At 49.6% G+C, this 27,302-nt stretch overlaps 1 protein-coding gene across 5 annotated transcripts in view; it reads left to right on the top strand.

Annotated features, from left to right (window-relative positions):
* The window catches only part of TTC28 (tetratricopeptide repeat domain 28), a 435,889-nt gene that overhangs the window by 380,093 nt on the left and 28,494 nt on the right, over nucleotides 1–27,302 (top strand). For all 5 annotated transcript variants that reach the window (XM_034791355.1, XM_034791356.1, XM_034791359.1 and 2 more), the window contains 2 exons: nucleotides 10,028–10,168; nucleotides 19,525–19,669. In XM_034791355.1, the coding sequence (XP_034647246.1) occupies nucleotides 10,028–10,168; nucleotides 19,525–19,669 (286 nt within the window). The remainder of the gene's footprint in view (nucleotides 1–10,027; nucleotides 10,169–19,524; nucleotides 19,670–27,302) is intronic.

The raw sequence follows: 27,302 nt of genomic DNA on the forward strand, positions 1-27,302 counted from the left end.
GACTACAGCCCACTTCTTCGGATGCATATAGTATGGAACATATATTGAGGAGATATATATACACACATACAGAGAGCATGAACAGGTGGGAGTTGTCTTACCAACTCTGAGAGGCCAATTAGTTAAGAGAAAAAAAACTTTTGAAGTGATAATCAAGCTAGCCCAGCACAGGCAGTTTGATAAGAAGTTTGAGAATACTTACAAGGGGAGATAGAGTCAATGTTTGTAATGGCTCAGCCATTCCCAGTCCTTATTCAAACCGGAGTTGATTGTGTCTAGTTTGCATATCAATTCTAGCTCTGCAGTCTCTGCAAAAGAATTAATGGACACAAATCTGACATCAGGAATCAAAATACTCAAAAACCAGTGGGAGAACACTTTAACCTGTCTGGTCATTCAGTGACAGACCTGCGGGTGGCTATATTACAACAGAAAAACTTCAAAAACAGACTCCAAAGAGAGACTGCAGAGCTAGAATTGATATGCAAACTAGACACAATCAACTCCGGTTTGAATAAGGACTGGGAATGGCTGAGCCATTACAAACATTGACTCTATCTCCCCTTGTAAGTATTCTCAAACTTCTTATCAAACTGTCTGTGCTGGGCTAGCTTGATTATCACTTCAAAAGTTTTTTTTCTCTTAACTAATTGGCCTCTCAGAGTTGGTAAGACAACTCCCACCTGTTCATGCTCTCTGTATGTGTGTATATATATCTCCTCAATATATGTTCCATTCTATATGCATCCGAAGAAGTGGGCTGTAGTCCACGAAAGCTTATGCTCTAATAAATTTGTTAGTCTCTAAGGTGCCACAAGTACTCCTGTTCTTCTTTTTGCGGATACAGACTAACACGGCTGTTACTCTGTAAACTAAAGTGGTGTAAGTAGGGTGACCAGATGTCCCGATTTTATAGGGACAGTCCCGATTTTGGGGGCTTTTTCTTATATAGGCTCCTATTACCCCCGACCCTTGTCCCAATTTTTTTAAACTTGCTGTCTGGTCACCCTACTTTTAAGTAGCTAGAACTGTAGGTACATAAGCGACAGACACTGGCATTGGGAAGAGTAATAGGAAAACTATAGCTAGCAATTGACTCTGTCCCAGACATTCCCAAATCCACAATTATTGAATTCTTAATTATCCCTCATTTGAATAAAAGTGGAATTCATTCTGCTGAGGGGCTGTGACCTTCCAGGAACCCAGGGATGGCTCCCTGAAGGGAATCCAGAGCTCTTCACAGCTGCGCAATTAGGTTATTCATTGCACTGAAGGCTGCAGCTGTCAGAAACAAACAGCATGTGAGCAATTTTAAAAAAAAATGGCTCCTGGCAGAAGTGATGAGAGTACATCTGAGCTCAGATAGCTCTAGGGGAGCAGATGTAAGAGTGGAGGTGGCATCCTTCCCACTACAGCCCAGACGAGCTTGAACCACGGTATCCCCGCTATCCAAATAATAATAAATAATCACTAGACTAATGCCAACCCAACCAGCACCTTACAAGAAATAAAGGCATCAGCTCGTCCTCATCCTCTGTGGTGTGGAGGGTTTCGGAGCTGTGGAGATTTTATAGACCATATATCCTGGCGTTCTTTTGCTGCTGTTGGTTGCAGACAGACCCTTAGGGGGTTACATTGTCCAAGCTGTGCTTGGAGATTGGGCTGTGTGATTCCTATTAAAGTCAGTATCTAAAAGTGTAAAAAATGGGGCAGACAATCCCCAAAACCGGTGGTTATTTTAATATTTAGATCCACCAAGCTACCAACAAAACAGCTTGTATAGTACCTTATTGGTTACCCAGAAGCCAAAAACACAGCTCCCTTAAAGCAACCCAGCCTTTGGGCGCCCACCCTGACAACCAAGTCAAATATGATGAGAATTATTGAAAATCTTGTTCATCATATAAAAGTTCTACCAATCCCAAAGGACACACTACCTCCCCAGGTCAATGAATATTTTAGATCTTACCCAAAAACATGCTTATAACCAATTCTTATTAACTAAACTAAAATTTATTAAAAATAGAAAAGAGAGAGATTATTGGTTAAAGGATCATTATACGTACATATATTTGAGATGAAGGGATCAGGTCCCAAAAGCCCTTTATACATTATTCGGGCATCCTCTTGACTGCATGCAGTCCTCAAATGAACAATAGTGTCTTTGAAGAAACCTCCCATTTCCTAAACATCACCGGTAATTAGCTACATGGAAAGACAGTGATATTACTACATTCACAGTTCATTTAAATGTTAATATCTCCTTTTGATCTCTGAATTAACAGAATACAGGGATAGACAGGAACTGTTTGGTTACATTGTTAACATCTAACAATATATATGTTAAACATACAAAACCACAAATATTATCTACTTACATGTCTCTAAAGATTGAATGTGGGTCAATTAGCCTGCTAGTTGTGTACCCTTTCTGATCCTGTGCCACAGAAGTGTTAAATAACACTTCCCTATTCACTCTCTTCACATGTTCGTGATTTTATAGACCTCTATCTTATCTCCTCTTAGTCATCTCTTTTCTAAACTGAACAATCCCGGTCTTTTTAATCGCTCCTTGTATAGAAGCTGTCCCATACGCCAAATAGTTTTTGTTGCCCTTCTCTGCACCTTTTCCAATTTTAATATATTGGAGCAATATATATATATATGGGGCAATGGGAACTGCACACAGTATTCAAGGTGTGGGCATACCATGGATGTATATAGCAGCATTAGGATATTTTTGTTTTATTATTTTTCCCTTTCCTAATATTTCCTAACACTCCATTAGCTTTTTTGACTCCACTGCTCATTGAGCAGATGTTTTCAAAGAACTATCCATGATGACTCCAAGGTTTCCTTCTTGAGTGGTAACAGCTAATTTAGACCCCATAATATTGTATGTATAGTTGGGATTCTTTATTCAAATGTGGATTACTTTGCGTTTGTCAGTATTGAATTTTATCCACCATTTTGTTGCCCAGTCAATCCAGTTTTGTGAGATTCCTTTGTGACTCTTCGTAGTCTGCTTTGGACTTAACTGTCTTGAGTAGAATCATAGAAATGTAGGTCTGGATGTGACTTTAAGAAATCATGAAGTCCAGCTCCCTGTTCTGTGGCAGGACCAAATAAAGCTAGACCACCCCAGACAGGTGTTTGTCCAACTTGTTTTTAAAAATGATGGAGATTTCACAGCCTCCCTTGGAAGCCTATTTCAGAGCTTAACTACCCTTATAGTTAGAAAGTTTTTCCTAACATCTAACCTAAATCTCATTTGCTGCAGAGAAAGCCCATTACTACTTGTGCTGCCTTCAGTGCATGTGGAGAAAAATTGATCACCATCCTCTTTATAACAGCCTTTAACATATTTGAAGAGTGTTCTCAGGTCCCCCGTCTTCTCTTCTCAACACTAAACATGCCCAATTTTTTAAACCTTTCCTCATAGGTCAGGTTTTCTTAATCTTTTATCATTTTAGTTGCTCTCCTCTGGACACTCTTCAATTTGTCCATGTCTTTCCTAAAGTGTGGCACTCCGAATTGGACACAGGACTCCAGCTGAGGCCACACCAGTGCCGAGTAGAGCGGACAGTTAGCTCCCATGACTTATGTATGACAGTCCCGTTAATACACCCCAGAATGGTATTAGCCTTTTTCACAGCTGCATCACATTGTTGACTCGTATTCGGTTGGTGATCCAATATAACCCCAGATCCTTTTCAACAGTACCACCATCTAGCCAGTTGTTCCCCATTTATTGAATTTCATCTTGCTGAATTCAGACCAATTCTCCAATTTGTCAAGGTTGTTTTGAATTCTAATCCTATGTTCCAAAGTGCTTGCATCCTCTCCCAGCTTGATGTTACCCTCAAGTTTTATAAACAGACTCTCCACTCCATTATCCAAGTCATAAATGGATAGTCCTGGTCCCAAGATGGACCCCTTTGGGACCCCACTTAAACATTTTTTTTGGCTGTTAGTTTTTGTGTCCTTAGTTAGTTGCTTTTCTAATTCTTTCTTGGCCTCCCTTATTATACTTTTACGCTTGACTTGCCAGAGTTTATGCTTTTCTGTTTTTCTTGCTATTTTTCTCTTAGTAGGTTGGGCTTAAAGAAACCATCCTAAATTCAGAGCCCAGGGGGTCTGCGCGCATTGGAGGGCAGAGAGGGGCTTCTCTATCTGCTATGCCGTTCCTGCAGCCAGGCTGTCATTCAGCACTCTCCCAGGGCCACAGCCTACCATGCCAAGTGGTTTACCTAAGCCATGACCCTGAGGAAATAATCCTCTCTGGCTCAGGTCATGACATCTGATGGTGGGCATCTGATGATGACTGAAAAGGAAAACGTTTGTGCCTAGGAGGTAGAGGCAGAAGGAAGTGCCTTTGGCAGCTGCTGGGCACCGCATTGCAGTCACTGGGAAGGAGTGTCCTTTAGAAACAAAGTTATCAGGATTTGGGGGCATAGAGGGAGGCATAGAGGGAGCTCGCGGTGTGTTCCTAGTGTGGCGTGCAGCTTTGTCACTAAATGGCTTACAGGATTGAGAGGGCAGCAAGGTACAAATGCCTGGGGCTGAAGCTCCCGGTCTGGCGCTGAGGTCTCAGAGCTGGCTTAGTGTGATTTGCAGGGGGGAAGCTTCCTCCTCCTCTCCCCCCCCCCCCGACACTGCAGGGAATTACATGGACAGATTCTGTTCACTTGGTAGCTTTATGTGGAACTTCATACACCGCACTGAAGATCCTTCCCAGCGTGTTCCCTGTGGGGCTCTCCATTGCTTGTTGTCACCAGACCTGAGAGTGCCAGGCCCCCAAAAGAGATGAGAGCAGCTGCTCTCCCGGAGCCCCTGTTCCTGCTCTCTGGGAGTTACTGTCTTCCTGCCAGCAAAGAGCAGAGAGGGTTAAATGTGAAACACAGCACAGGGTTTAACACAAACCCAAAGACTGCTATTTGATTTTGACTCCCCAGTTCATGCCCTGGCCATGTTTATTTTATTCTGTTTAAAGGCAGAGCGCAGTGCCTGGTTGCCTGTGCTGGGAGGGGATTCCCAAGCATCCTTTTGTTGGTGTTTATAATTTTTCAAACGCTGTCATGGTGTGTTAATCAAGGAGCTGCATTTCTGTAAATAAAGTGCCTTAATCCTGTGGCGTTAGAGGATCATTTCTGCGTTCAATAAGATCCTCACAGCAAAAAATCCAGTTGAAAGGACTTCGAAATTTGTTTGTGTTCCTGTTTGGACAGATTATTCCTAAGGATGCACAGGGCCTGCTGTGCAGGGCAAATGAATTCAGGTTTCTATCTTCTCCCAGGAGCTCTGCCCCCCTTTCTGGGAGTCGTACTGAGAACTGCTGGGGGACTGTGGGATGTGAACACCTCTATCTGCAGCTCGGAAATAAAACCCAAGGAAGAGGAGGCTGTTGGGAAACCAGCTTCATCAGTTGTGTGCTGCTATTCAGTCAGCTCTTTTTCATTCTTCAGTAGGGTAACCAGACAGCAAGTGTGAAACATGGGCACTGGGGGTGGGGGGTAATAGGAGCCTATATAAGACAAAGCCCCGAATATCAGGACTGTCCCTATAAAATCGGGACATTTGGTCTCCATGTGTCAGTATATAACGCCTGCATCTGTAGCTTTCACTCTATGCATCTGAAGAAGTGAGGTTTTTACTCACGAAAGCTTATGCCCAAATAAATCTGTTAGTCTTTAAGGTGCCACCAGACTCCTTGTTGTTTTGGTCATCCTAGTCTTTAAGGATTTCTTTGGCTTTGGTCTGGACTTAGAATAGAATTTCATTGGTGGAAAGAACATTGACCTGGAAGGCATCCTCCGTCTAGTGCAGAGATGCTGAGAGACGCCAGCTGCCAGTGCCTGTGCTCACACATTGTAAATCCTGTTATGTGTTAACCAGATTTGTGTGCTCTTTATTTTGAAAATTTGCCCTAAAACCTTTTCTATCCATGGTGTGAGATTAATTTCCCTTTGTTGTTTTATGAAGTGACTTTCAGTGACAAAAGGCGGCATGGTGACCACTATAGTGATGTGTGGAAGGGTGGATGGTCTTCCAACAGGAGCTGTGGCTGCATTTAAGGAGTGGGATGAAGCTGCTGAGATGCTGTTGTGCCATGCTCACACCCTCCAGTCTTTCCAAGTCCACAGGCTGAGAGAGCCCTCTGGTTCAGGACTCCCACTTCTCATTCTTTGGAACACATCTGACCACACAGTCAAATCAGTCATTGCAATATCAACCTGATAATATAAGACTCTCCTGTGCTTGTGCAGCATCTTCCATCTGGTGGAGCCCAAAACAGTGTTCCAAAACTACAAACATCCAGGAATCATTTCACCGTTGCAATGTACAGAAGTGAAATGGTAAACTGGAAACAGCACACGCGCCATTTCGCAGGCTGGGATGGAGAACACGTGTGACACCCTTTTGCTTAAAAGTAAACCTTTACGGAGAGTAATTAGGGAGCCTGCAGTGCCACCTATTTCTGCAGCTGAGAGTAGACTGCAAACACACCACTCACTTCTGGAATAAGGAGGTTTGTTTTTGCAAAAACAGTGTTTGAAGTGTGAGTACTTCAGGGACATGTAGCTCCTTGATGAAGGAGTCTAATTGGTGGGGAAGACTCAGAAAGTGCAGCAGGAGTGAGATGCAGAAGTGTACAGAGACTTACAGCCCTGGCTCCACATGTTTATTGGCCACAATAAATATTTTCCTAATATCAGCCCTTCTGAGCCACTTCCAGCTGCTCTGCGGATAGATGAATAACTGGCCTCCTCAGAGCAGTCAGTTCTTGAGCATGTAGCTTCTCTAAGACTTCGTATGCATTCTCTGCTGCCAGCCCAGTGTACAAACACCATAGCAAAATTCCTGCTGGCATTCTGCAGCCAATTCCCGTTTAACTGCTGGGGCATGTGGATGCTGTTAATAGTGTTGCTCAGTTGTGACTGGGTCCGGCAGGGCACACGGAGTCTGTGACTGCAGGCAGATTTCACAATCTGCCTTTGCTCCTTGGTTTGTAGTTAGTCCTTAAAGCCACTAATATGTAACCTTTACAGAGAGAGAGAATTGGGGCAGGGGAAGAAAAGCAAGATTAGACATGTATTCCCATGCACAGGCAGACATGTGCACACATTTGCACAGATAGGCACGTGTGTGCACCATTAAATTACCTTCCATGTGGGTGTTTGTATGCCTTGCACAAACAACACATGTGCCCGCACAAACAACACATGTGCCCACACAAATGCACATATGTGGCAGAGGGTAGGGACTGCCATAATGCTTTGCATAGAGACCAGGATGGTCCTTCTTGCAGAGCTGTGCAAAGTACCATGAGTGTGAAATGGGTTAGCAAAGCCTCCCTCCTGGCTTCTTTCATGGCCAGTTTCATTTCCGGGGAGAGCCCCAGCTGGCAGATGCATTCAAACAGCATCCAGTTTGCCACCGTCAGTGACCTGACAATGTGTGTTCCAAGTGACTGGGCCCACTCTGGAGTGTGTGTGCATAGTACCAAGATTTGGGCAGTTCTGTGTGTGACATCTATGCAAATTATATAATACGTGCAGGGGGTGTTACAATTTCACATAGTATAACTTGTTTTTACCTTTTTTCTTAAACCCCCCTCAACCATTCCCTCTCCCCCGCCCCCCAACACAACACACCCTAGGAAAGTATATACCAAAATACATATTAAAGGAGTATTATTTAAATCAAACACTTGAAAGTTAAGAAATGCCAGATGTAAGGAACATTACTGCTGGTCAAGCGAGATTTGGGCTCTGTTGCCAACTCTACTAAGTGTCCTTGTGCAGCCGCAGTGACCTCTCTGTGAACTAGGTGAGTGATAGTTGCCTTCTCCGGAGATCAGTTTTGAGGCCGTGGTTAATAACAAGGCTGGTGAAATACACAGAAATACAGTACACTCTGGAGAAGCTGGGCTACTACTCAGCCCTCCTGCCTCTCGGCACAGTGCACTCTGCTGCAGGGGACTGTGTGTGGTTCTTGTTTCCTCAACGCTTTATCCAGCATGCAGTGTTGAATGAATTTAGATAGAACATATGGGCCAAAGGTGTTAACATGGCCCCAGTCACTGTCCAACATTAAACAGTTCTAAACAAGGTTTGAGGTATCCAGAGACCTCAGTCTGCTTGGTACCATGGTGCAAACACCAGAAAAAGTTCTTCTAAACTTTTATTAAAGACACAAGAAAGACAGAAAAAAGAGTTCAAACATTTGAAATGTAAAGTATTAAGTCAGGCTTTCATTTTACCAGCATCCCTTGTTCCCTTTCCCTTTAGCTGGAGTGAGTTTTTAAAAGGAAAAGCCCCCTTGTTGGATAGTCGTTTAGGTGGTATCAAAGATGGTAAGAACTGTTCTTTTATCAGAAAAGAGAAGAAGTTAGTTAAGATGGGTTGGAGTTGCCATCATTGCTGTTGTTGTTCAAGTCCAATCCTGTTTCCTGAGAAAACAAAACAATACAAACACACGCAAAAGAGAAGAGAAAGGAAGGAAAAGAGAAAATGCCGTTTCTGTCTCTGGTTTCTGTCTCTGCCGTTTCTGTCTCTTTCACTTGCAACCTCATTGCTTGGAAAAACACAGGCCCACCACATGGTTTACAAGCCACTCCGAGACCTGGCAAACTTGTACCAGCATAGGGCTGTTTAAGGCATTGCTTTTATCCTCCTCTTTCTAGCCACAGGCATACAACAGTGTTGCAAAATATACAGTCTTGGCCAGCTAAGCCAGACTCGTATTAGACAGAAGGAAAAAGGATCGGGATAGGAAAAAGAAGAAATAAGATGGGGAAGGAAAAGGACTCATGGGGGCTGGGGGGGAGAGAGAGAGTCTCCCATCTGACTAGCCAGTGGAGGTGACAGTGTCATCTGGGTCTGGTCAGGAGGAAGGAGGTGGAGGGTGGCAGCCGTGATGGTGAAGTTCACTCCTTCCTCTTCTCGTCTTCCAGTCAGCCAGCATCGGCCTCCATCTGTGCCCATATTTTCCACCCAAAGGTCTTTTTGAATAAAAAGCCGGAGGAAGTGATGATGGGCCCAATTTTGACACCAGCAGGCAGGCAGGCAGAGCTGTGTGATGCTCGGCAGGTCTTCATGTGTGCCTGTGTGGCCACGTGTGCCACGTTGCAGCTTGTCACTGGCCCAGGGTAGCGGGTTGTTAGTTATTGATTGAGGGCCAGGGGAATGGATGGGCTCATAGGTGTGTCACACTCTGCTTGCTATTGGCAATCCTCCAGGACGGGGAGGAGCATGAGAGGTTACAGAATGAGGGGAGGAAGGAAAGAGAGTGGGGGGAGGGTAACTTGTGTGTAATCCTCCATCGGAGCATGTACCTTTGACCTCCCAAACATGAGGCAGAGGCCATGGGAGGAGTTGCCCAACTGTCCTGGCTGAATTCCTCTGCACGCAGGGTGGACTTGGTGGACAAGCTGTCAGTATTAGGCTGAAGTCCCACTGGCACTGCCTGTAGTTTCTATGAGGCAATGTGTGCTAGTGGATAGAGGATTGGGACTCCGAAGACGTTGGTTCTATTCCAGGTTCTGCTGGGTGACCTGGAACAAGTCCCTTCCCCGCTCTTTGCCTCAGTTTCCCCATCTGTAAAGCAGGGCTAATGATACTGATCTGCTTTATGACGTGCTTTGAGATCTGCCTACGAGAAGTGCTAGATAAGAGCAAAGTCTGAGGGCCTCAGCAAGACTTCCAAGGATGTGAGTCAGGGTTTCGCAGAGGCTCCTGTTTCAGGCTGTGGCTTCAACCCCTAGTGCCTGTTACAAGCTGTGGCATTTTGGTGCCAGGATTCCCCTCAGTAGGAGTCATGCAGCCAGAGCCCTGAGCAGTGCCCCCGGGGCAGAGGAGTGGGGTATTCTCCTCCTGTCACTGGGTCACCATGGGAGAACAGAACAGACCTTCGGCTGGGGAGTTCCTGTCCTCGGCCCAGGTTCTCCTCTCACCCCCTCAAGTGTTTACAATGAAGCTGATGCTGTGCTCTGCCTACTGACCTTTCTCTGCTGTTTCCTCCTCAGCGCCTGCGCCAGCAGCGAGACAGAGAGTGAAGCTGGGGACATCATGGACCAGCAGTTTGAGGAGATGAACAATAAGCTGAACTCAGTAACTGATCCAACCGGCTTCCTGCGAATGGTCAGCAGGAATAACCTCTTCAACAGGTGAGAGCTGGACCCTGCACCCAGCAGGACGCCCCTGTCGCCAGCCGGGGGGTGCAGCCAGCACAGCAGGGAGATGCTTCGTTTCTTGAGGGGCTTCTCTTTGGTGTGTAGGATTCTGCCTCCTGTCATGGAACAAATGTGAACTCGCTCCCCAGGGGTGCAGCTGAGAACAGAGCTGTTCAGAGTGGGAACCATGTTCTGTGATGTGCTGCCCCTGCCAGTAACCTCCCTGATGCTCTGCTATAAGGCCTCTTAAAAAGGGTGGCAGAGGAGTTTGTCAATGCTACATGCACTCCACAGCCTATGAGTGTGCATGTGTGTCTGTCTTTTCACCAGGCAGCTGTCACTGCAGTCCCTGGGGCTTCCCAATGCATTAGGTCTGCATGGCAGGTCCCTGGTGCGCATGAGGAATCTGTTCTTCTCCCCTCCCTGGGATACACATTGGCTTTTTGTCTTTCTACCCTTCCTTTCCCTCCCCTGTTAATTTAGTTAGACTGGGAAAGGCTTGCTCTGAGAGGAGGATCTTGCACTGCGCCTTGACGAAGGTCAGGCTGGATAAGTCTGCTTCCATGGCTGGTTCCGCTCAGTGAGTTTTCTTTGGTGCCGGGTGTTTTGTCCTGAAATTGTGAATTGGAACCAGTGCTTGGGGAGACGCCAGCACAGCCTGGAGTGTGTGGGGAGGTGCTGGCCCAGCGTGGAGCACAAGGGCGGGGCGCTTGGTAGCCTGTCAGTGAGCCTGGAGTGTGTGGTGAAGGGATGCCCAGCGAGGTGCTGGCCCAGCGTGGAGCACAAGGGCAGGGCGCTTGGTGGCCTGTCAGTGAGCAGGCGGCCATTGTATGTGGGGCTTGCTTTCCATCCTAGATCCGGCTTAGGGGGGTGTCTGGCATAGCTGCTAGAAACTCAAATCCTAGAAGTTAAAGGAGGGAAAGCCCTGCTAGGTCCTCGAGGGGCTATGGCAGTGACATGCCCATATCCCCATGAAACCCAAGAGCTCTGCACAGCCAGGTAAGGAGAAGGGACAGTGAGTGGGGCGTGTGACTGCCTCGCTCACCCAGAAATACAGTGCTGGCCGGGGCTTTGTTGTCATCTGAGCAGTTAGGTTTGGGGGCCATTGTGGACCATGTTTCTGGGAGGAGATCAGAGATTTTCAGGATCGTGGAGTGAGCAAGAAGGGAATTGTAAGTAAGGTTAAGGTGTGGCTCTGTCCCAAGGAGCAGTGGCAGGCACTCTGATAACCTCACCCTGCCCTTTGTCCCCATCCCCTCCCATGTGCCCTGTTCTGGACTAACGGAGAATTTGCAGATAGAGATCGTGTCTTCGTCCCTGAGGCATGGAGTGAAGAGCTCTCTGTTTGTTTGCCGACTGTAGTTTCTCCTGGAAATGTTTGCTTCCCATTAATTTTAACTACGTCATTAATTAGCTGGGGAAATTATAGCTCGGTGCACCGGCCGCCCAATCTTTGTTCATTTTCTGTGTCTTTGGAACTAGCTCAGGTCTCAGCCAGTCCCATCTCTGCGCTGATTAAACTGAGTCTGAGTTCAGGGTACATCGACACCTTTGCAGCTGGAAAGGAGTCAGGCCGTCTTGCAGTGTTTAATGTGACTGCTGGAGCACGTGAGCTAGGACAGAGGCTCCTCCGAGTGTGAACCTAGGGCTGAAATGCTGGCACCAACATCGGTCCATTTCCCCTCTCAGAATTTCCATTTGCTCCCATTCAAACTTCCCCAACAATGATGACTAGGGCACCAGTTGGGGATCAAGAAGGCGTTCCCTGGGGACTGCTGGGGGGCTTGCCTGTTTTCCACACTAGCTATGCCCTCTGATTGCAGGAGGGCGATGCGCATCAATTCTGTATCCGGGCTCACTGCAAGTCAGTCATGTGGTACCTGAATGTTTTTTCTGTCATGTGGAAGCCAAGTGCATCTTCAGGTGTGTGAAGTGAGTCTCCTGGGAGTCGCACATGCAATAAGTCAGTTTGCAGATGCTGGGAGAGGCATGGGGACTGCCTTCTATGACGAGATAACTGGCTCTGTGGATGAGGGGAAAGCAGTGGACGTGATACTCCTTGACTTTAGCAAAGCTTTTGATATGGTCTCCCAGAGTATTCTTGCCAGCAAGTTAAAGAAGTATGGGCTGGATGAATGGACTATAAGGTGGATAGAAAGCTGGCTAGATCATCGGGCTCAATGGGTAGTGACCAATGGCTCGATGTCTAGTTGGCAGTTGGTATCAAGCGGAGTGCCCCAGGGGTCAGTCCAGGGGCCAGTTTTGTTCAACAGCTTCATTAATAATCTGGAGGATGGCGTGGACTGCACCCTCAGCAAGTTTGCAGATGACACTAAACTGGGAGGAGTAGTAGATACGCTGGAGGGTAGGGATAGGAGACAGAGGCCTAGACAAATGGAGGATTGGGCCAAAAGAAATCTGAGGTTCAACAAGGACAAGTGCAGAGTCCTGCACTTAGGACAGAAGAATCCCATGCACTGAATGGATGGATCTAGACTGTTCTCAGTGGTGGCAGATGACAGAACAACGAGCAATGGTCTCAAGTTGCAGGGGGGAGGTCTAGGTTGGCTATTAGGAAACACTATTTCACGAGGAGGGTGGTGAAGCACTGGAACGGGTTACCTAGGGAGGTGGTGGAATCTCCTTCCTTAGAGGTTTTTAAGGCCCGGCTTGACTAGATGACCTCCTGAGGTCCCTTCCAACCCTGATATTCTATGATTCTATGACTCCAGGCGCTGACCTAACTTCCTCCTAGTGAGAGATTTGAAGTAGGAGGCTGCGTTTCCACCTTGAGCACTGGAAATGATCTGTATCTCCTTGCTGATCTCATTAAATATATTGAGATCCAGTAGAATAGCAAACTACCCTTCTGTGGCCTGTGTGAGACCCCACCTGCTATGTGAATCACTTTTCCTGGAAATTAGGGAAATCCAGGGGAGTTTTAGTGACCACCATAATCTTGCCACAGCCATTTGATTCCTGGCCCAGGCTTGGAAGCGAAGTGAGCCAATGCTGGGGTTTGACTGCCCTGTGCTGGCGTGGCTAGGCCTCTTCTCTCAGGTCAGCTCTTGACAGAGAATTAAACAAAGGGTTGTGCACAGCGGGGAGGGCAGAGGGAGCTTTGCAGACCAGTGATGCTTTTCTGTATTCAGTACTACTGTACTGTGTGTTGTGGACTGTGCAGCTGGTGCCACGTGACACACACAGCCTGGGACAATGGGGAGAGCTTGCTCCTCACACCCCAGTTTGAGCAAGGAGTCAGGTTAAGTTCTACGTGACAAAGAATTAGGCTGGAAGGAGAGAAAATGGGAATGGACAGTGTTCCCACTCTGCTGATGCCCAGAATGAACAAGGGATGTCTGGCCTCTCAGAGAACACTGTGGAACACTGTCCATTCTCATTTTAGGCTCTCAGACTAAAATCAACTGACTGAATCAAATAGCGAGCAAGAATGAAAGCCACCGTCTAGTTCCCCAGGGCATGATTGCTAGTCTACCCAGGCAGCATTGGTATGTTAGCGCCTCCTGCTGGTTGCGTATGTGCCTGTGAGATGCAGAAGCAAAGGGCAGGGTGTTGTACAGAAGTGAGGGGGACTATACGCCTTTTAACAGGAAGCTGTAAAACCTGAGGATACCCAGCAGCAGGCACTAAGCTAGCTGAGACGTCAGCCACATCTTCTGCTCCCAAGTTCCATCCTGGACCTGAGAAATCTTTCCAAGGACAGAACATTACACTGAACATAAGAACAGCCGTACTGAGTCAGACCAAAGGTCCATCTAGCCCAGTATCCTGTCTTCTAACAGTGGCAATGCCAGGTGCCCTAGAGGGAATGAACAGAACAGGGAATCATCAAGTGATCCATCCCCTGTCGCCCGTTCCCAGCTTCCCTCCCATCAGTTCCCACCCAGCTCTACAGCTTGGCTGCTGCCCCCAGAGTCCTGTCTGAGTGGTGCCAGGCTCTGGAGGTGGGATTGGCAGCCTTGTCTTTGGTGTTCCCTGTGTGACCCTCTCCCCCACCCAGGGTCACACTGCAGTCCCTATTGGGCCTGCCTTAGACCAGATCAGTGGGAGGTGCAGCACGTGATCTCTCCCCTTTTCTCTAGGGAGCTTGCAGGGTCACTCTTGGGCGTCTTTGAGGGCGGGAGCAGAGTGACACTGATATGCAGTCACCTCCACACCCTGGTTTGCGCTGTTCTCTCCCCTTTCTGGGCAGGGGCTCCCTCATGCAAAGGGTGAGCTCAGCAACACTGCAGAGTCTGGGCAGCGTTGAGGTATTGTCCCAGGCATTAGGGGAGAACACACTGCACACAGCCAGCCCAGGGACACTGCGGCTCAGACCTGTTGGTAGGCAGCAGCAAGCGCATGGGCAGGAAACCGGCCCCAGGACCCTGTAAATGGGACCCATGGCCAGGCCTTCTCACTGACACCGAGAGCTGCTGGGGTGGGGAAGTGTGTGCACACGAGAGAGGGGGAAGTTGGCAGGTGCCAGGTCTCGCATGTCACGCACAAAGGAGCTTTGTCCTTCCTCCCCTTGTGCGGATTTGTTCTCCTCCCGCTCCAAGGGTTTGGAAAGTGAACAATTTATGTTACTGCTTTGGATTTGGACTAATAAAAAAAATCTGAGTGGTAAGCTGATAAATCCAAGGCTGCCTGGCTGCAAAACCCTTTCAGGATGGAGACTTTGCCGATTAGAGTAATCAAGCCGCCTGTAATAAATGTCTGTTATAATTATTTAATGGTGAGAGAGAGAGGATAATAGTGCCACCTGCTGGCACATAGCTGCTTTCTGCAATGCCGGGACATTACTCCTGTGAATAGCCCTCTACACCCGTCCACCCCAAAGAAGCAATTGGACATCCAGTCCTGTGGAGCTTGGAGGTGAAGGAGTGGAGTGATGGGGCCTGGGTGGAGCTGGGGAAATATCACTTGGATTTCCTGAACTGATTTTAAAATCTGCACTTTGCAAAGCATGAGAACAGTTAAACTCCATGAATTGAGATCAGCTCTCTCAGCCAGCACAATAGAGCCACGGAGCAACCTGGTCCACTGGGGCGAGCACAGGGGCTGGAGCCAGTCCTAGCTCTGCCACAGACTTATTGTGCAGCCTTGCACAAATCACTTCCGTCAGATTATCAGATGTGCTGAGATGCATAGCTCCTGTTAGCTCCCATCAGATGGCTCAGGCCCTTTCAGAGATGGGAATAATCTCTCCCTCCCTCGTTCAGGGGCTGCGAGGATGAATTAGATCATCTTTCTGTGGAATGTTGAGGACCCAATTCTGTGTACAGTTTTGCATCTGTATTTGTGTATGTGGTTGCAATTGCACATGTAAATGGGGAATTGTGTGCACACTCAAGCGTCTTGCAGGCAAAATGGGGAATTGTGCGCACAGTCAAGCGTCTTGCAGGCACAGTCCTGATGCCTGAGCATACATGCGCAGTTCCAGGCACAAGCAGACCTCTCATCTTTGTGAAAATGTAGGGGGAATTTTCAATGGCTCAGAGAGCCTTAGGGTGCTAAATTAGGGCTCCTAATTGCCATTTGAAACGTCTCCCCTTTAGGCCCTGAATGTAAAGTGCAGTTAATGCTGAGTGGCTTCCTTCCTTCCGGGAATGGAGTGCAGCTTGCCCCAGGACATGGGCTGTGATCTCAGCAGTCAGGGGGCTAGGGAGGGAGAGGTGTTAGTCACAGCAGTGGAGTACGGTCTCCTGGGGTCCTGGGCCAGAGCAGTTGGGGGGCCCCCAGTGCCAGAACTGTGGCCCCATCCCTTCCGCCTGCAGCCTCGCCCCCATTCCACCCACAGCCCTGCTCCATTCTGCCCCTTCCCCCATGGCCACGCCCACTCCTTGCCCCCCCTCCACTGTGACCCTAAGACCGGAGGAGCTCTGTGCTGCTGCCGGGGCCACGGCGGGGAGCAAGAGCACTGGGGCCACAGCAGGGGAGATTTTTCCTGCGGCCCCTGGGCACGGCCCCATGGGCCTGTGCAGTAATCCACCTCTGGTTAGTCAGAGTCAATGAGATGGGAGGGTGTTTCTCAGGGGCAGAAGGAGTGTTATGTGTTGATTCTGTGGCTTCACCAGCATACTAGCCTAGTGTGTAAGCGTAAAGACACAGCAGGGATGCATGTTTCACCCTTGGCAGGGTATATAATCTACTGAGAAAAATCTATGCTAATAACGGAGGCTTTGTTAAAGTATTTCACTGGATTGATTGGCCTGTCCATTAGGAACTTATTTGGCTTTGATTTCCTGGGTTTCTGAGTACTTCACACTTCTGGCTTTTGTCTCTGTCATCTGTTGATAGCGGTGTGGGTGTGACCTGCACAGAGAAATAGAAACATGCAGCCCTGGGAAGAGAGGGTGGCAAACTCTCTTCAGCTTCTTTGTTCCACAAGGGGCTTGAATAAAGACGTTGCAGCCCAAGTGTGTGGCATAGTTTGACTTTTAGCCTAATAAGTTGATGCAGATTTCTTATCGAAGCCCAGAGACCACCAAAGGCCTGGCAGGCTGGGTGAGAGGGCTGAGAGGCAGGGTCCCAGAGCAGTCAGAGGGGTGGAGGTGAGCTGAGTGGTGACTGCACAGCACCTCAGAACAATTGTTTCATGACTGTGAAAAGCATGTACTGACAGTAAGTAACAGTGTGAAGCTGTGCTCTCTGCCCACGTAGCACAGGGGGCTGGCAGGGGGCCAGGGAGTGTGGGTTTGGACGGAGGTCCCACATGGCCATGGGGTGCATGCGGGGTGTGTTTGACGGAGTCGCCGGGTGCCTGTACAGGGTGTTTATGGGGCTTGTTGGGCAGAGGTGCTGCCTGCCCAGGGGGCGGCTGTGGGGACTGGGATTCAACAGAGCTGCCCTGTGTCCTGCAGGCATGGTGGGGGGAGGCTTGTTTGGCAGGAATAGTGTGTGTCCCTAAAGTGCAGGAGGGGTGTTTGGTGGAGGGGCCGTGTGCCCGTGCAACACGTGGGGGGAGGGGGTGTTCGGCGGAGGGGTCGTGCCCCGTGTGCGGGGGAGGTTGAGTCCATCCCCAGGATCTCAGCACGGAGCAGCGTGGAAACGCCAGCAGGAGAGGGAACATGAGCGTCTCGCTGGGGTTGTAACTCGCCGCGTCGGGTGGGGTCACTCCGGACTCCAGCAAGGGGATGGTTCGTGCTCGGCTCGGCTCCCAGTGACCGAGGACTAGGTGGGTGCTGCTGGCCAGCTGCAGGCAGACGTGTCTCTGGGCTCTGCCTGGAAGGGAGAGCCACACACTCGGCTTAAACACCTTCCTGAGACTCCGGCGGGCCTGGCCAGAGCCCAATAGTTCAAAACCTCCCTCTTGTTCTCTGCTGGGTGCTGTAAAGGCCCAGAGGGAGCTCATATCCCCCTAAAGACTCATAGTCCAGTGATTGCACCCAGGCCAGCCGCTGGCCATCAGGAGCCCTGGCATCCACTTCCTTCCTTCTGCTGATCCTGGGGAGGAGAGGGCAGCGGAGGGCGGGGAACCTCACCCAAGACGGGGATGTGGATGGGGCCTGGCACGCTGGTCTGGGAGGCTGTTCTGTCCACAGCGATGGGAGCTGAGGAGGCACTGCGGGAACAGTGCAGCTGGAGCGAAGAGGCCCCGGGGAGATGAGAGATGCCCTCCAGGTGGAGGTGGAGGAGTCACAAAGACAAGGATCTTGAACTGGATTCAGGGTACAAAGGGAAGGCTGTGGAGGGCTCAGTGGGGGAGTGATGTGCTGAGTTCTGGGGGGGCCGGAAGAGAGTCCAGGCAGGAGATGGCTAGGGCCTGGATAACTGCAGGAGCTGTTGGACAGTGGGGTGGGTCTCACTTTCAATACTAGTACATGTTGTGCAGGAAAGAGCCCGGCAGGCTGGGGAGAAGCAGAGGATGGCCCTGGGTTGTAAGTCTGAGTGGCATGGAGGAGCGTGTCAGGCTGCAGCCTGCTGGAGGTCACTGCATGCTCAGAGAAAGCTGACTCAGAACAGAGCTAGAGGCCACTGACCTCTTTGCTGTGTGCAGAAGGGGCTGGCAGGAATCCAACTCAGCAGCCCCTCTTGGGCCAGGTCTGGGGAGAAGGGTTTGGTGCAGTGGCACAGGGGTATTGTGGGGGTACAGCTTTGGGTGCTGGTATTTGGGCATTGCTCACGTCTGGACCTCAGTCACGAACCGCAGTGCCGGCTAGTGCAGAGGGAGCAGCTCTAAATGTCCAGGCGATGGTTGGGAGAAGCAGCAGTTTGTGCTGCCCCCAGGGAGTAGGAACGAGGGAGCAGAGTGTCTCCCAGCAACGAAACGAGGTGGCAAAGATGGAACACCAGCCAGGAGACGAACCTGCAGGGCCATGGATTGAGGAGTCCACCGAGTTTTTGTCCTGCACTCACTCCAGGAGAAAGCTGCAGTGAGGCAGGCTGGAGTCTGAGGGCTGGGGCTGGGAGGCTGAGCACTGAACTCCCCCCTGAAAAGTGCTTGGGTAACAGGTGTGAGAGGGGCCACTCACGGATCCCCGGGATGCCCATGTCCGGCGTCTGCTCCCTCCTGCCGGCACTAGGGCTGGGTCCCAGAGCACCTGATTCCCTTTGGTCTGGTGTGTGTGTGTGTGTGTGTGTGTGTCCCTCCCTCCCTCCCTCCCCTGCAGCTGTTTCAGGTCAGATTCCAGTACTCTGACTGGGCCCGATGGAGAAATGCTGTGTGACGCTTTTGGCCATGGGTGCACAGGACTTACCCTGGGCCCAGTGCTGTCCACCTGGCTTAGGGGGATGTTGGGCTTTCTCAGGGTCCCTCTCACGGCTGAAGGACGCAGCTGTGTCTAACTGAGGCTGTAGCTCCCAGGCAGCAGCTTGCTGGCTCCCAGCCCAAGGGGAGGGAGCTGTGCCCCCTCCGGGAGGCTTTCATCTGTATGGGGCTTTGCCGACTAAGGGCAGCAAGCACAGGTGTCTGCCCAGTGCTCCCTTTGTCGTGTTTGCCTTTTGATGCCATCTCAGATTAATTGGTGCCTAGCGCCAATGTAAATCTTCCTGCGGCTGCAGGCGAGTCTTAATGGGTCTCACGTTCGCCTGCACACAATCGCTGCACACAAGTATGTAATTAAGTGCTTTGAACAGCACTTTGGGACATTTGATTCTGTAGAGAAACTCCATAGAAATGTAAGCTGTTGTCTGCAGCTGGTTCACCCTGCGGTTTCTCTCATTGTTCTGTGTGGTGTGCGACTGAATGGGAGAATCAAACCAGGGAGGAAAGCTGCTCCTGGAATACCAGCCTTTCCTGGGCAGGCACAGGGACTGGCTTAGGGGAAGCTAGGGTGATGCCAGGGCAATCCACTTCAGATCTCCATGCCTTTCCAGTTAACCTCTTGCTTTCCTTCTGTCCGCAGGAGCTGTCAGAGCATGACCAGTCTGTTCAGCAGCACCATGTGCCCTGCTAAGGATGGAACATCCTCTCTTCCTAGGAGGCAGAGCACCTTCTCCAAACCCCCGCTACGTGCGCTCTACGACCTGTTGATAGGGCCCATGGAAGGGGTAAGTGCCTTGGTACAGGCAAAAGTTGCAAAGTCCAACTTACCAAAACTTTCTGGGGCCTGGAAAGGAAGAGGCTAGATAACTCATGGCTTGGGAGCAAAGCACAGAACCTTTCACCGGTAGGTGCCTGGTTCCAGCATGGGCCACCTGGATGACTGGATAGCTCAGGGAGTTGGTTATATGGAGCATTGCTGGGTTGAATCCAGGAGAGGAATAGCGACTGCATGTACTTCCCATGGGTGGCTGTTCAGTGGACCCGACGTGAAATGAGTTTGGTGGATCTCAGTCCAGTTCCTAGTGGGAGACGTGTCCATAAGTCCAGCACCACCACTTGGTAGCCTCAGCAGAGAGGCCAAGGGCGGATTGTTTCATAAAGAGTGAACTCTCTTCTCACCCCCAAGGAGATCCCTCTAGGACAGGGATCTCAGGGAGTGCCACATTGGTGGGGAAGCTTGCCCTGGTAATGCCTATGCTGTATCCATTCTTAGGATAAAGAGTGCCTCAGGGTCCCAGGCTCTCAGTCCAGGACCAGTCACTGTTACCTCCTCCTGTGACTTGTTCCCAGACAGAACCCAAACCCTGCCGGCGTATCTGTTCCCACATACAGCGATAGAAGAGCCCTCTGCCCATCCTCTTCTCTGTGCTTTCCACTGCCTGGGGCTGCGAGTGCCGCTGCATTAATACATTCACTTACCCCAGGCTGGGGCGCTGTCTGAAATGCTGAGGGTGGGGGTTGTGCCTTTGGGTTTCCATGTAGGATTCCCACATGTTTGACTCATCTTGGTCTGTTTTGGTGGGTCTTGGGCCATGGGTGCAGAGTGAAACGTTTTTCTTGACCCACCAGAAGAGGGGCTGGGCGAGGAGATGGGATCTGGAAAAGGGGGCAATCTGGCTACAGGATGATCTGCAGAATGGAGTAGCTGCAGGTTGAATTCAGTCCTGGCTCCCTCCGTGGGTAGCATCAAGAGCTCAGGCCTGCTTGCCAGGAGGGTCCCCTGAACGTCCTGTGTGGAGCACTCCCAGGCAGCTTGTCTCTGCGGGGGTGGGAGAGGGGCTGACTATTACTATCTTCTCAGATTCCTCAGCTTTCCCCCATATTGTGTTTTTACCAGAGAGCCTCTCCAGGGCTCTTAATGTTTTTGCTGCCCATCTCTGAGCCTGTGAACTTCTGCTGCATCTTTTCAGAGCCCGGGTGCTCTGTGGCAGGGTGCCATGCAGCAGGTATGGGATGTGTGGAGTGTCTCATGCAGAGGGGTTGGCTGCATGCTGGATGTGTGATGGGGTGTTCCAGATATCAGATAATCACATGCAGAGAATCGGAAAGGTGCCACATGAAGCATAGTGCCACAGTGGTCATACGCAGGAGCGCATCACATGGAGCGGATGTAATGAGATGTCACATCATTGGTATGGAAGGGAATTCTACCAGACTAACCAGATCTGACACCATTTGGGCTAGTGCCTGAGCTCCGGGTGAGGAGTCCGGGGGCTGGGATTCTAATCCCAGCTCTACCAGCCACTTGCTGAGTGACCGGGGCAAATCACGTCCCCTCTCTGGGCTCCTGGTTTCCATCCCTTTTCAAACTGTGAAGAGGCTCAAGTTAGTGATAGACGAGAATCGACATCCGAGGTGAAATGCGGAACATGTAGCAAGCAGGCCAAGGGTAAAAGAAGGTTGAAATAAAGAAGCCTTTTGCTAGTCACTCCCTGACCTCTTTGCATGTGTGCGGGATCTTTGCTCTCCCCTCGCCTGCTTGTTGTATATTTGGCCTATAAGCTCTGTGGGGCAGGGCTCATGCTTTACTCTGTGTTTGTATCACACCCATCCGGATGGGTAGGTCTCGGTGCTGCCTCAAACATAAATGACAATCTGCATAGTGAGGATGTTGCCTTATCCCTCTCGTGGGCCGTGCAGGTGGATAGCTACTGTTTGTAGAGCCCTGGAGTACGCCACCATGGAATTGCTGACTCCTAGCCAGTCGCTGCTGTTAACTCTTGCTTGTCAGCCCACTGACCTTGTACTTTCCAGGACTGACTCTAAGGTTGCTCCCCAGCCTTTCTGCAACTCTCCTTTCTGATGCTCCTCCTGCACCCTCATTAGATCCCCTAGAATTCCCTTCCTCAAGGCTGAGAGAGACCAAAGCTGATTCCTTTCCCCTCACCCCAGCCCAAACCTGGCTGTCCCCTGCCCTGCCATCTCAACCTCAGCTCTGTACTTCCGAGAAAGAGGTGACCAGAGCTGCAGACAGCATTCTAACTAGAGGTTTATTGAGGCCATACTAGCTTGTCCTGATTTGCACTCCACACCTATTGCAAAGCCACGTAAGTTATATCACCATGGGGTAGTTCTCATTTCCTTTTACTGCTGTTAAACAACGTGCAGACGGAGTCAGTGACTGCCCAGAGCCTGCATTCTCCAGTGCACTGCCATGTGAAGGGTGTTTTCACCCCAGGTTCTGTGTATCGAATGGTGTGAGTCTGAGACCCGAAAGCCTCATCCTCCTCTCCATTCCCCACCCATCCCGCAATGCTGTGTTACAACAAGAGCCTGGCATAGTCAGTAGGAAAGTGCTAGCCAGGGCCCTAGGCACAGGCCGTGAGGAGACATGCTCCCTGCTGGGCACAGGTTGGGTTGCTGGCTGTGCTGGAGCTCAGACAGGATATTGCTGTCACTCTGGTGGTTTGGGGCACATGGTTGTGAGGTTTCTGGGCACTCTTGTCAGGCTGATCTTGAGTGTACAATGCAGGGAGAGCTGCCGGTGAGCAGGGGGAGAACAGGAGACAGCTGACAAGTAGAATCACACCACATGGTCTCATTGCTACAGCCACATGCTGTTAAAGGGCCCAACCAATCTGGGGTGCTTGGGAGCAGCACCTGCTGGGAATGCGGAGTGTGGACAAGGCAGGGCTTCTGCGCATAGGAGAGAAATCGTCAAGAAGAGGACTGCACTTATCATGTACACACCACCGCTGTAGACAGGGAGTGACTTCAGGTGCTTGCTGAGATGTTTGCTGTGGGGTGTTTAGATGTGACAGAATCACAGTGACCTGAAGAGCTGAGAACAATTTCACAACAATGTCTTATCAGAGAGGAGAGGTCTGGGTTTATCTGCCAGCTGGAATTGTGCTGAGGCATCAGGAAAGTCTGCAGTGATTCTGCATAGTACACGATGGGGGCAGTAGCTGCGAGAGACAGACTGCACAAGCTTTGGGGGTTCACTGCTGGAAGAGTTAGTGAGGGGCACTGTCATCTCACCTACATTCCTGACTTCTCTTGCAGGAGGGATTTAATTGGTGTATTTTTGTTACTCAGAGTAGTGACACCTATTCCCTAAGAGATCCAGGGAGCCTGTGAATGTCAGAATCCCCTTTCCCCATTTTTCTTTTTCCTACAGGTCTTAGTTCTCCCACCTTATATGAAAGCCAGAGAGATAGCTTTGCTAGCTGGTACCCGGATTTCCCTGTGCAGCTGCTATGTTATTCTGTCCACTAGGGGGCAGTGCTGCACTGTCAAAGTGAGCCGACCTGGGAAGCCAGCTGCAGGTTTCCTAGACAGAATACAAAATTGTGTTTTCAGCCTTTCAATAAAAATATTGAAAATAAAAGTCTGAGATTATAAATCACAGACACTTCAAGACTAAAGAGATTAGCCCCTTTATGCAGTGCTCATAATTATTTGAACAACTGTCTTTGTTTAGCAGCTGTGATGTTGTTAAGGGCCTGGGTCAGAGAATCTGAAAAGCGGAATGGAATAATATTTTACCTTAGGTGTTACGCCGCTATTTGATTTAATTTTTGCTTAAGGGGAAAGCGCTGCCTTGGCGGCTTCCTTGAAACATGCTGTCCTTTGCTGTCAGGAAGGCAGCCACACTTGGACTGATCTTTAAGAGGTGCATAGTATAGTCGCGTATATCAGCCATCAGGAAACATCACATCAGCTCCAGTCTGAGCCTCACAGGAGCTGGAGAGCCATTTGCACCTGCAATGCTGATGACAGACAATAGGCTACAAGGAGCAGCAGTGTGGCCTGCTGAGGTTCCAGCTTGCTGGGGTCACTGCTACCCGACCTGAGCATCATCTCTGGAGTGGGTTCTCTGGCTCTGCGGCAGTCTGTTCAGCTAGAGGGTGACAGCCCTGGCAACACCCACCTGTGCCTCTCTAACACTTTTCAGTTGCTGTGGTATCTGGGTGCTGCTCAGATGCTTGGAGCTGCCTCCAAGCTTCTGGTTTGCCCCTGGTTGAGATACTTGTGGTGAGGTGAGTGCAGACTCAGGAGTGATTAGGCAGGGGTGGGAAGGTGATTTCTCTCTGATGCACGGTAATGGTAAGTATTCTCTGAGATTTCCCAAGACCCAAACAGCATTTCTGGGGAGCTGCCCAAGCAGCCAGCACTGCCACCATCAGGGCTTGTGGGAAGATGTCAGTGGTTTGGGTTTAGGTGTCACCAGAGATTTCTCACTCTAGCTACTAACTCCCAATGAGCTGTTTGACATCTAGAGACCTGGCTATCAGTTCATTGTGGTCAGCTGCTGATCCTTTGCAATTCAGGCACCTTAAAATGCGCTGTCCACTGGCATCCGTGGTCCACAGGAAGTCCCTGTATCAAGTTGTATTTGATTATCAAAGTCGTTTACTTTTCCTGTGACTCCAGTTATTCCACGTTCCTCAGGGAGGTGTGGATCCGGTTGCATGGCAGCTCGACAGAGAGGGAGGGAATGTCTGAACTGTAGATTTTATTCTTTATACAGCTAGTTAGTAATTAATTGATAGCAGGCTTTACCAAGTGCAAAGTGTTATATCATACCCAGAACTTCAGACCACCTGGTGTCTGAGATCCTCAAGCAGGTTCCAGTGTCACAAAGCAATAACTCAACAGGGCAAATACAGGGTCCAACTCTCCCTTCTTGAGTCTCTAAGCAGACAAGATGAGGATAATTTTTCAGACATTAATGCTCTTTTCTAAAGCTGGGACAGCAGGGAGAACAGACACGTGATTGTGCTGGAGCACAATGCTGGCCGTCTGAGAAGAGAAACAATTCCCAGCCACCCCTAGGGAGTGTCTGGGATACAGGGTTATTTTAGAGAGAGTGGCTTTTTTGGCACATTGGTCCTGCCTGTACGAAGTGTTTCATAGCTGGAGGTGTAACTGCCATGAGCCTGGGCCCAGTGCCTGCCACTTTAAGCTCATCCGTACCCCCGTAACAATGCATGTAAATCCTAGAGAACATGGCCAGGATTCTGTAGCCTGATCTATAGATTATATACTAATTACATTGATTACTTAAGAATTCCAAGTGATCACTTTGAAGGTGGCAGGTATTTGTCCCAAGATCAGGCCCAGTATTATTCAAATCACTATGTGCACAGCAGCAGCAACGCTCTCTCCAGGAGCTCTTCTGCATTTGCAAATAGTTTATTAATACATTTATCTCAGTCACAAACACCCCAACTCAGTAAGATAGATAGAGATACTACAGAATGTCCATCTGAACATCATATACTCACACCATCTCCTGTAGAACAACCTGAAATGTCAGCCATCATCTTCCGCATTACCATCACCTTCCCTCTCATCATCAGCGGCCATCAATCTGGCACCTCCCAGGGGCTACGTCTTTTTCCTACTGCCCGTAGGCTGGGATGCAACTGTTATAATAAGTTATGCTGATGCCACCATGTCTAATGCTCCTGTGGTTAGTCATCTCCGGATGTTTACTCATGTTTCTGTGGTTGGCAGGTGTCACTATGGTCAAAATCCCCCTTGCACACTTTATTTTCAGTTCCCCAAAACTCAGGGGTGACCATTAGATCATTTATCTGTGCCAAAATTCATGGGCCCCAAGCCTTATGCTAACTGCTGGAGATAATGTCTCTAAGGTACAGACCTATAGATTCCTTGCATTACCGCTGAATATAATGCAAACAGAATATGATAAAGGCAAGGCAGTGAATAATGAAGGCAAGCTAGCCCTATGGGTTACAATTTGAAAGGCGGAACCTGCTTTCATGGAGGGGAGTAACGTTACTGGTGATGATTCTAGTGCGAGGCTCCGAACCTTCAGAGAGCTCTGAGAGGAGCCATTTGCTGGGTAGGCTTTCTGTGCTGGCTTCTGCGAGGTCCTGGAATAAGCTAAATCTGGGAGCGGCACTCCAGCTTTTGTCCAAAGGACTGGAGCTAGGCTGGGAGTGGATCTCTAACAGGATCTCCAGTGTTCTTGGCACCTGCTATCTCCCTACAGCCTGAGGAGCATCATGGCTGGGCCCAGTGTTGTAATTTTATGGGATTGACTCGGGGTATCCTGTGGCTGCTGTCCCCGGGGTTAGGGGCTGCAGATAAAGCCTTGAAGACCCTGCTGCCCAGCATTACGTAACTAATCCTATGGGGCATGGACAGAGGTGGCAGACCATATATGCATCACCTCAGCAAATGGCAGCTCCGTCTCTGCTATCCAGTCCTGTTACTGGCAGCGCCTCACCGGTGTCCATAGTGCAGTGACCGCTAAGCAGAGGGACCACCCAGACCAGCAGCTTGTCAGCATTTTAGCGGCTGACCCCACTGCTGGTGCCCAATGTCTCAGTCATACTCCCAGCAAGTCATCAGTTGCCAAGGCAAACAATTACGTGGCCTTTACAGCCACCGTCGTAAACTGGGACCGGGAATCCCATGGCTGCCACTGGTGCTCATGAGCTTGGCCTGCTGCAGAGCACGGGATCCCAGGCTTTGCCGTTCAAACCTTTGCCTCCATTGCTTTCATTGAACAGCTTCTTTTTGTTTAAACTCGCCCCTGAAAATAGCTCTTGGAGGTATGTGAAATGCAAATGAGCCTCATAATTTTATTTCTGTTTCCCTAACACACATGCAGCTATCATGAAAAAATATTAAACCCTGGGGGTTTCCCATACAAATGGAAAATTCTGCTAGGCACATGTCACTATGGCTTAGATAGTCTCATTATGTTGCCTGCAGCTAAAGCTCCCGGAGCAGTAAGTCAAACGGAATATATAAAAAAAAACATTTCTGGAAAACAACAACCCCCTGGTGGGAAGCTACTGCTTGTCAACTTGGTCTCTGCAGAGAGAGGCAAGATTGAGCAGAGGCTGGTAAATTTAGCTGCAGAGCACGCAGGCTGGTTCACCACAGGCAGTGTGCAGGGGGAGGCCTCCCTCAAGGAGCCGTTGGTGCTTGTAAACAATATGTCAGAATGGAGAGGACATTTTTCTCAGGAAGGCTCCTGAGGCAGCTGGATGTCAGAGTGACTGACCCTGTATCTTTGTCTCCCATCGGTGGAGCGGGGTGAGCTAGAGAGCTGCAAGGAGGGCAGGAAAACAGCACGAGGTCAGTGACTATTTTTAACTCCTCTTAAAAGAAAATCTCTCTTTTCCTTCTGCCATTTTATTCCCATTTCACATGGGAAAGTTTCTTGCTCTCGCTCTCTCTCTAACCACCTACCTGTGTGTCTAGCCTGCCTCCTTTGTATCTTACCCTTCCTTAGGTATTGCCTTGCCTCCATCAGTGGGTGGTGACCAGAGGGAATTTAAGACCCTTATTAATGTTGCTCTGTTTTTGCTGTGGGCTGTGAGCTAAGCTTAGAGAATCCCACGGGAGATTCCTGTTACTCTTCAAGTCATCAGT

This window comes from Trachemys scripta, chromosome 15, assembly GCF_013100865.1.
Source record: "Trachemys scripta elegans isolate TJP31775 chromosome 15, CAS_Tse_1.0, whole genome shotgun sequence".
Classification (NCBI taxonomy): Eukaryota; Metazoa; Chordata; order Testudines; family Emydidae; genus Trachemys; species Trachemys scripta.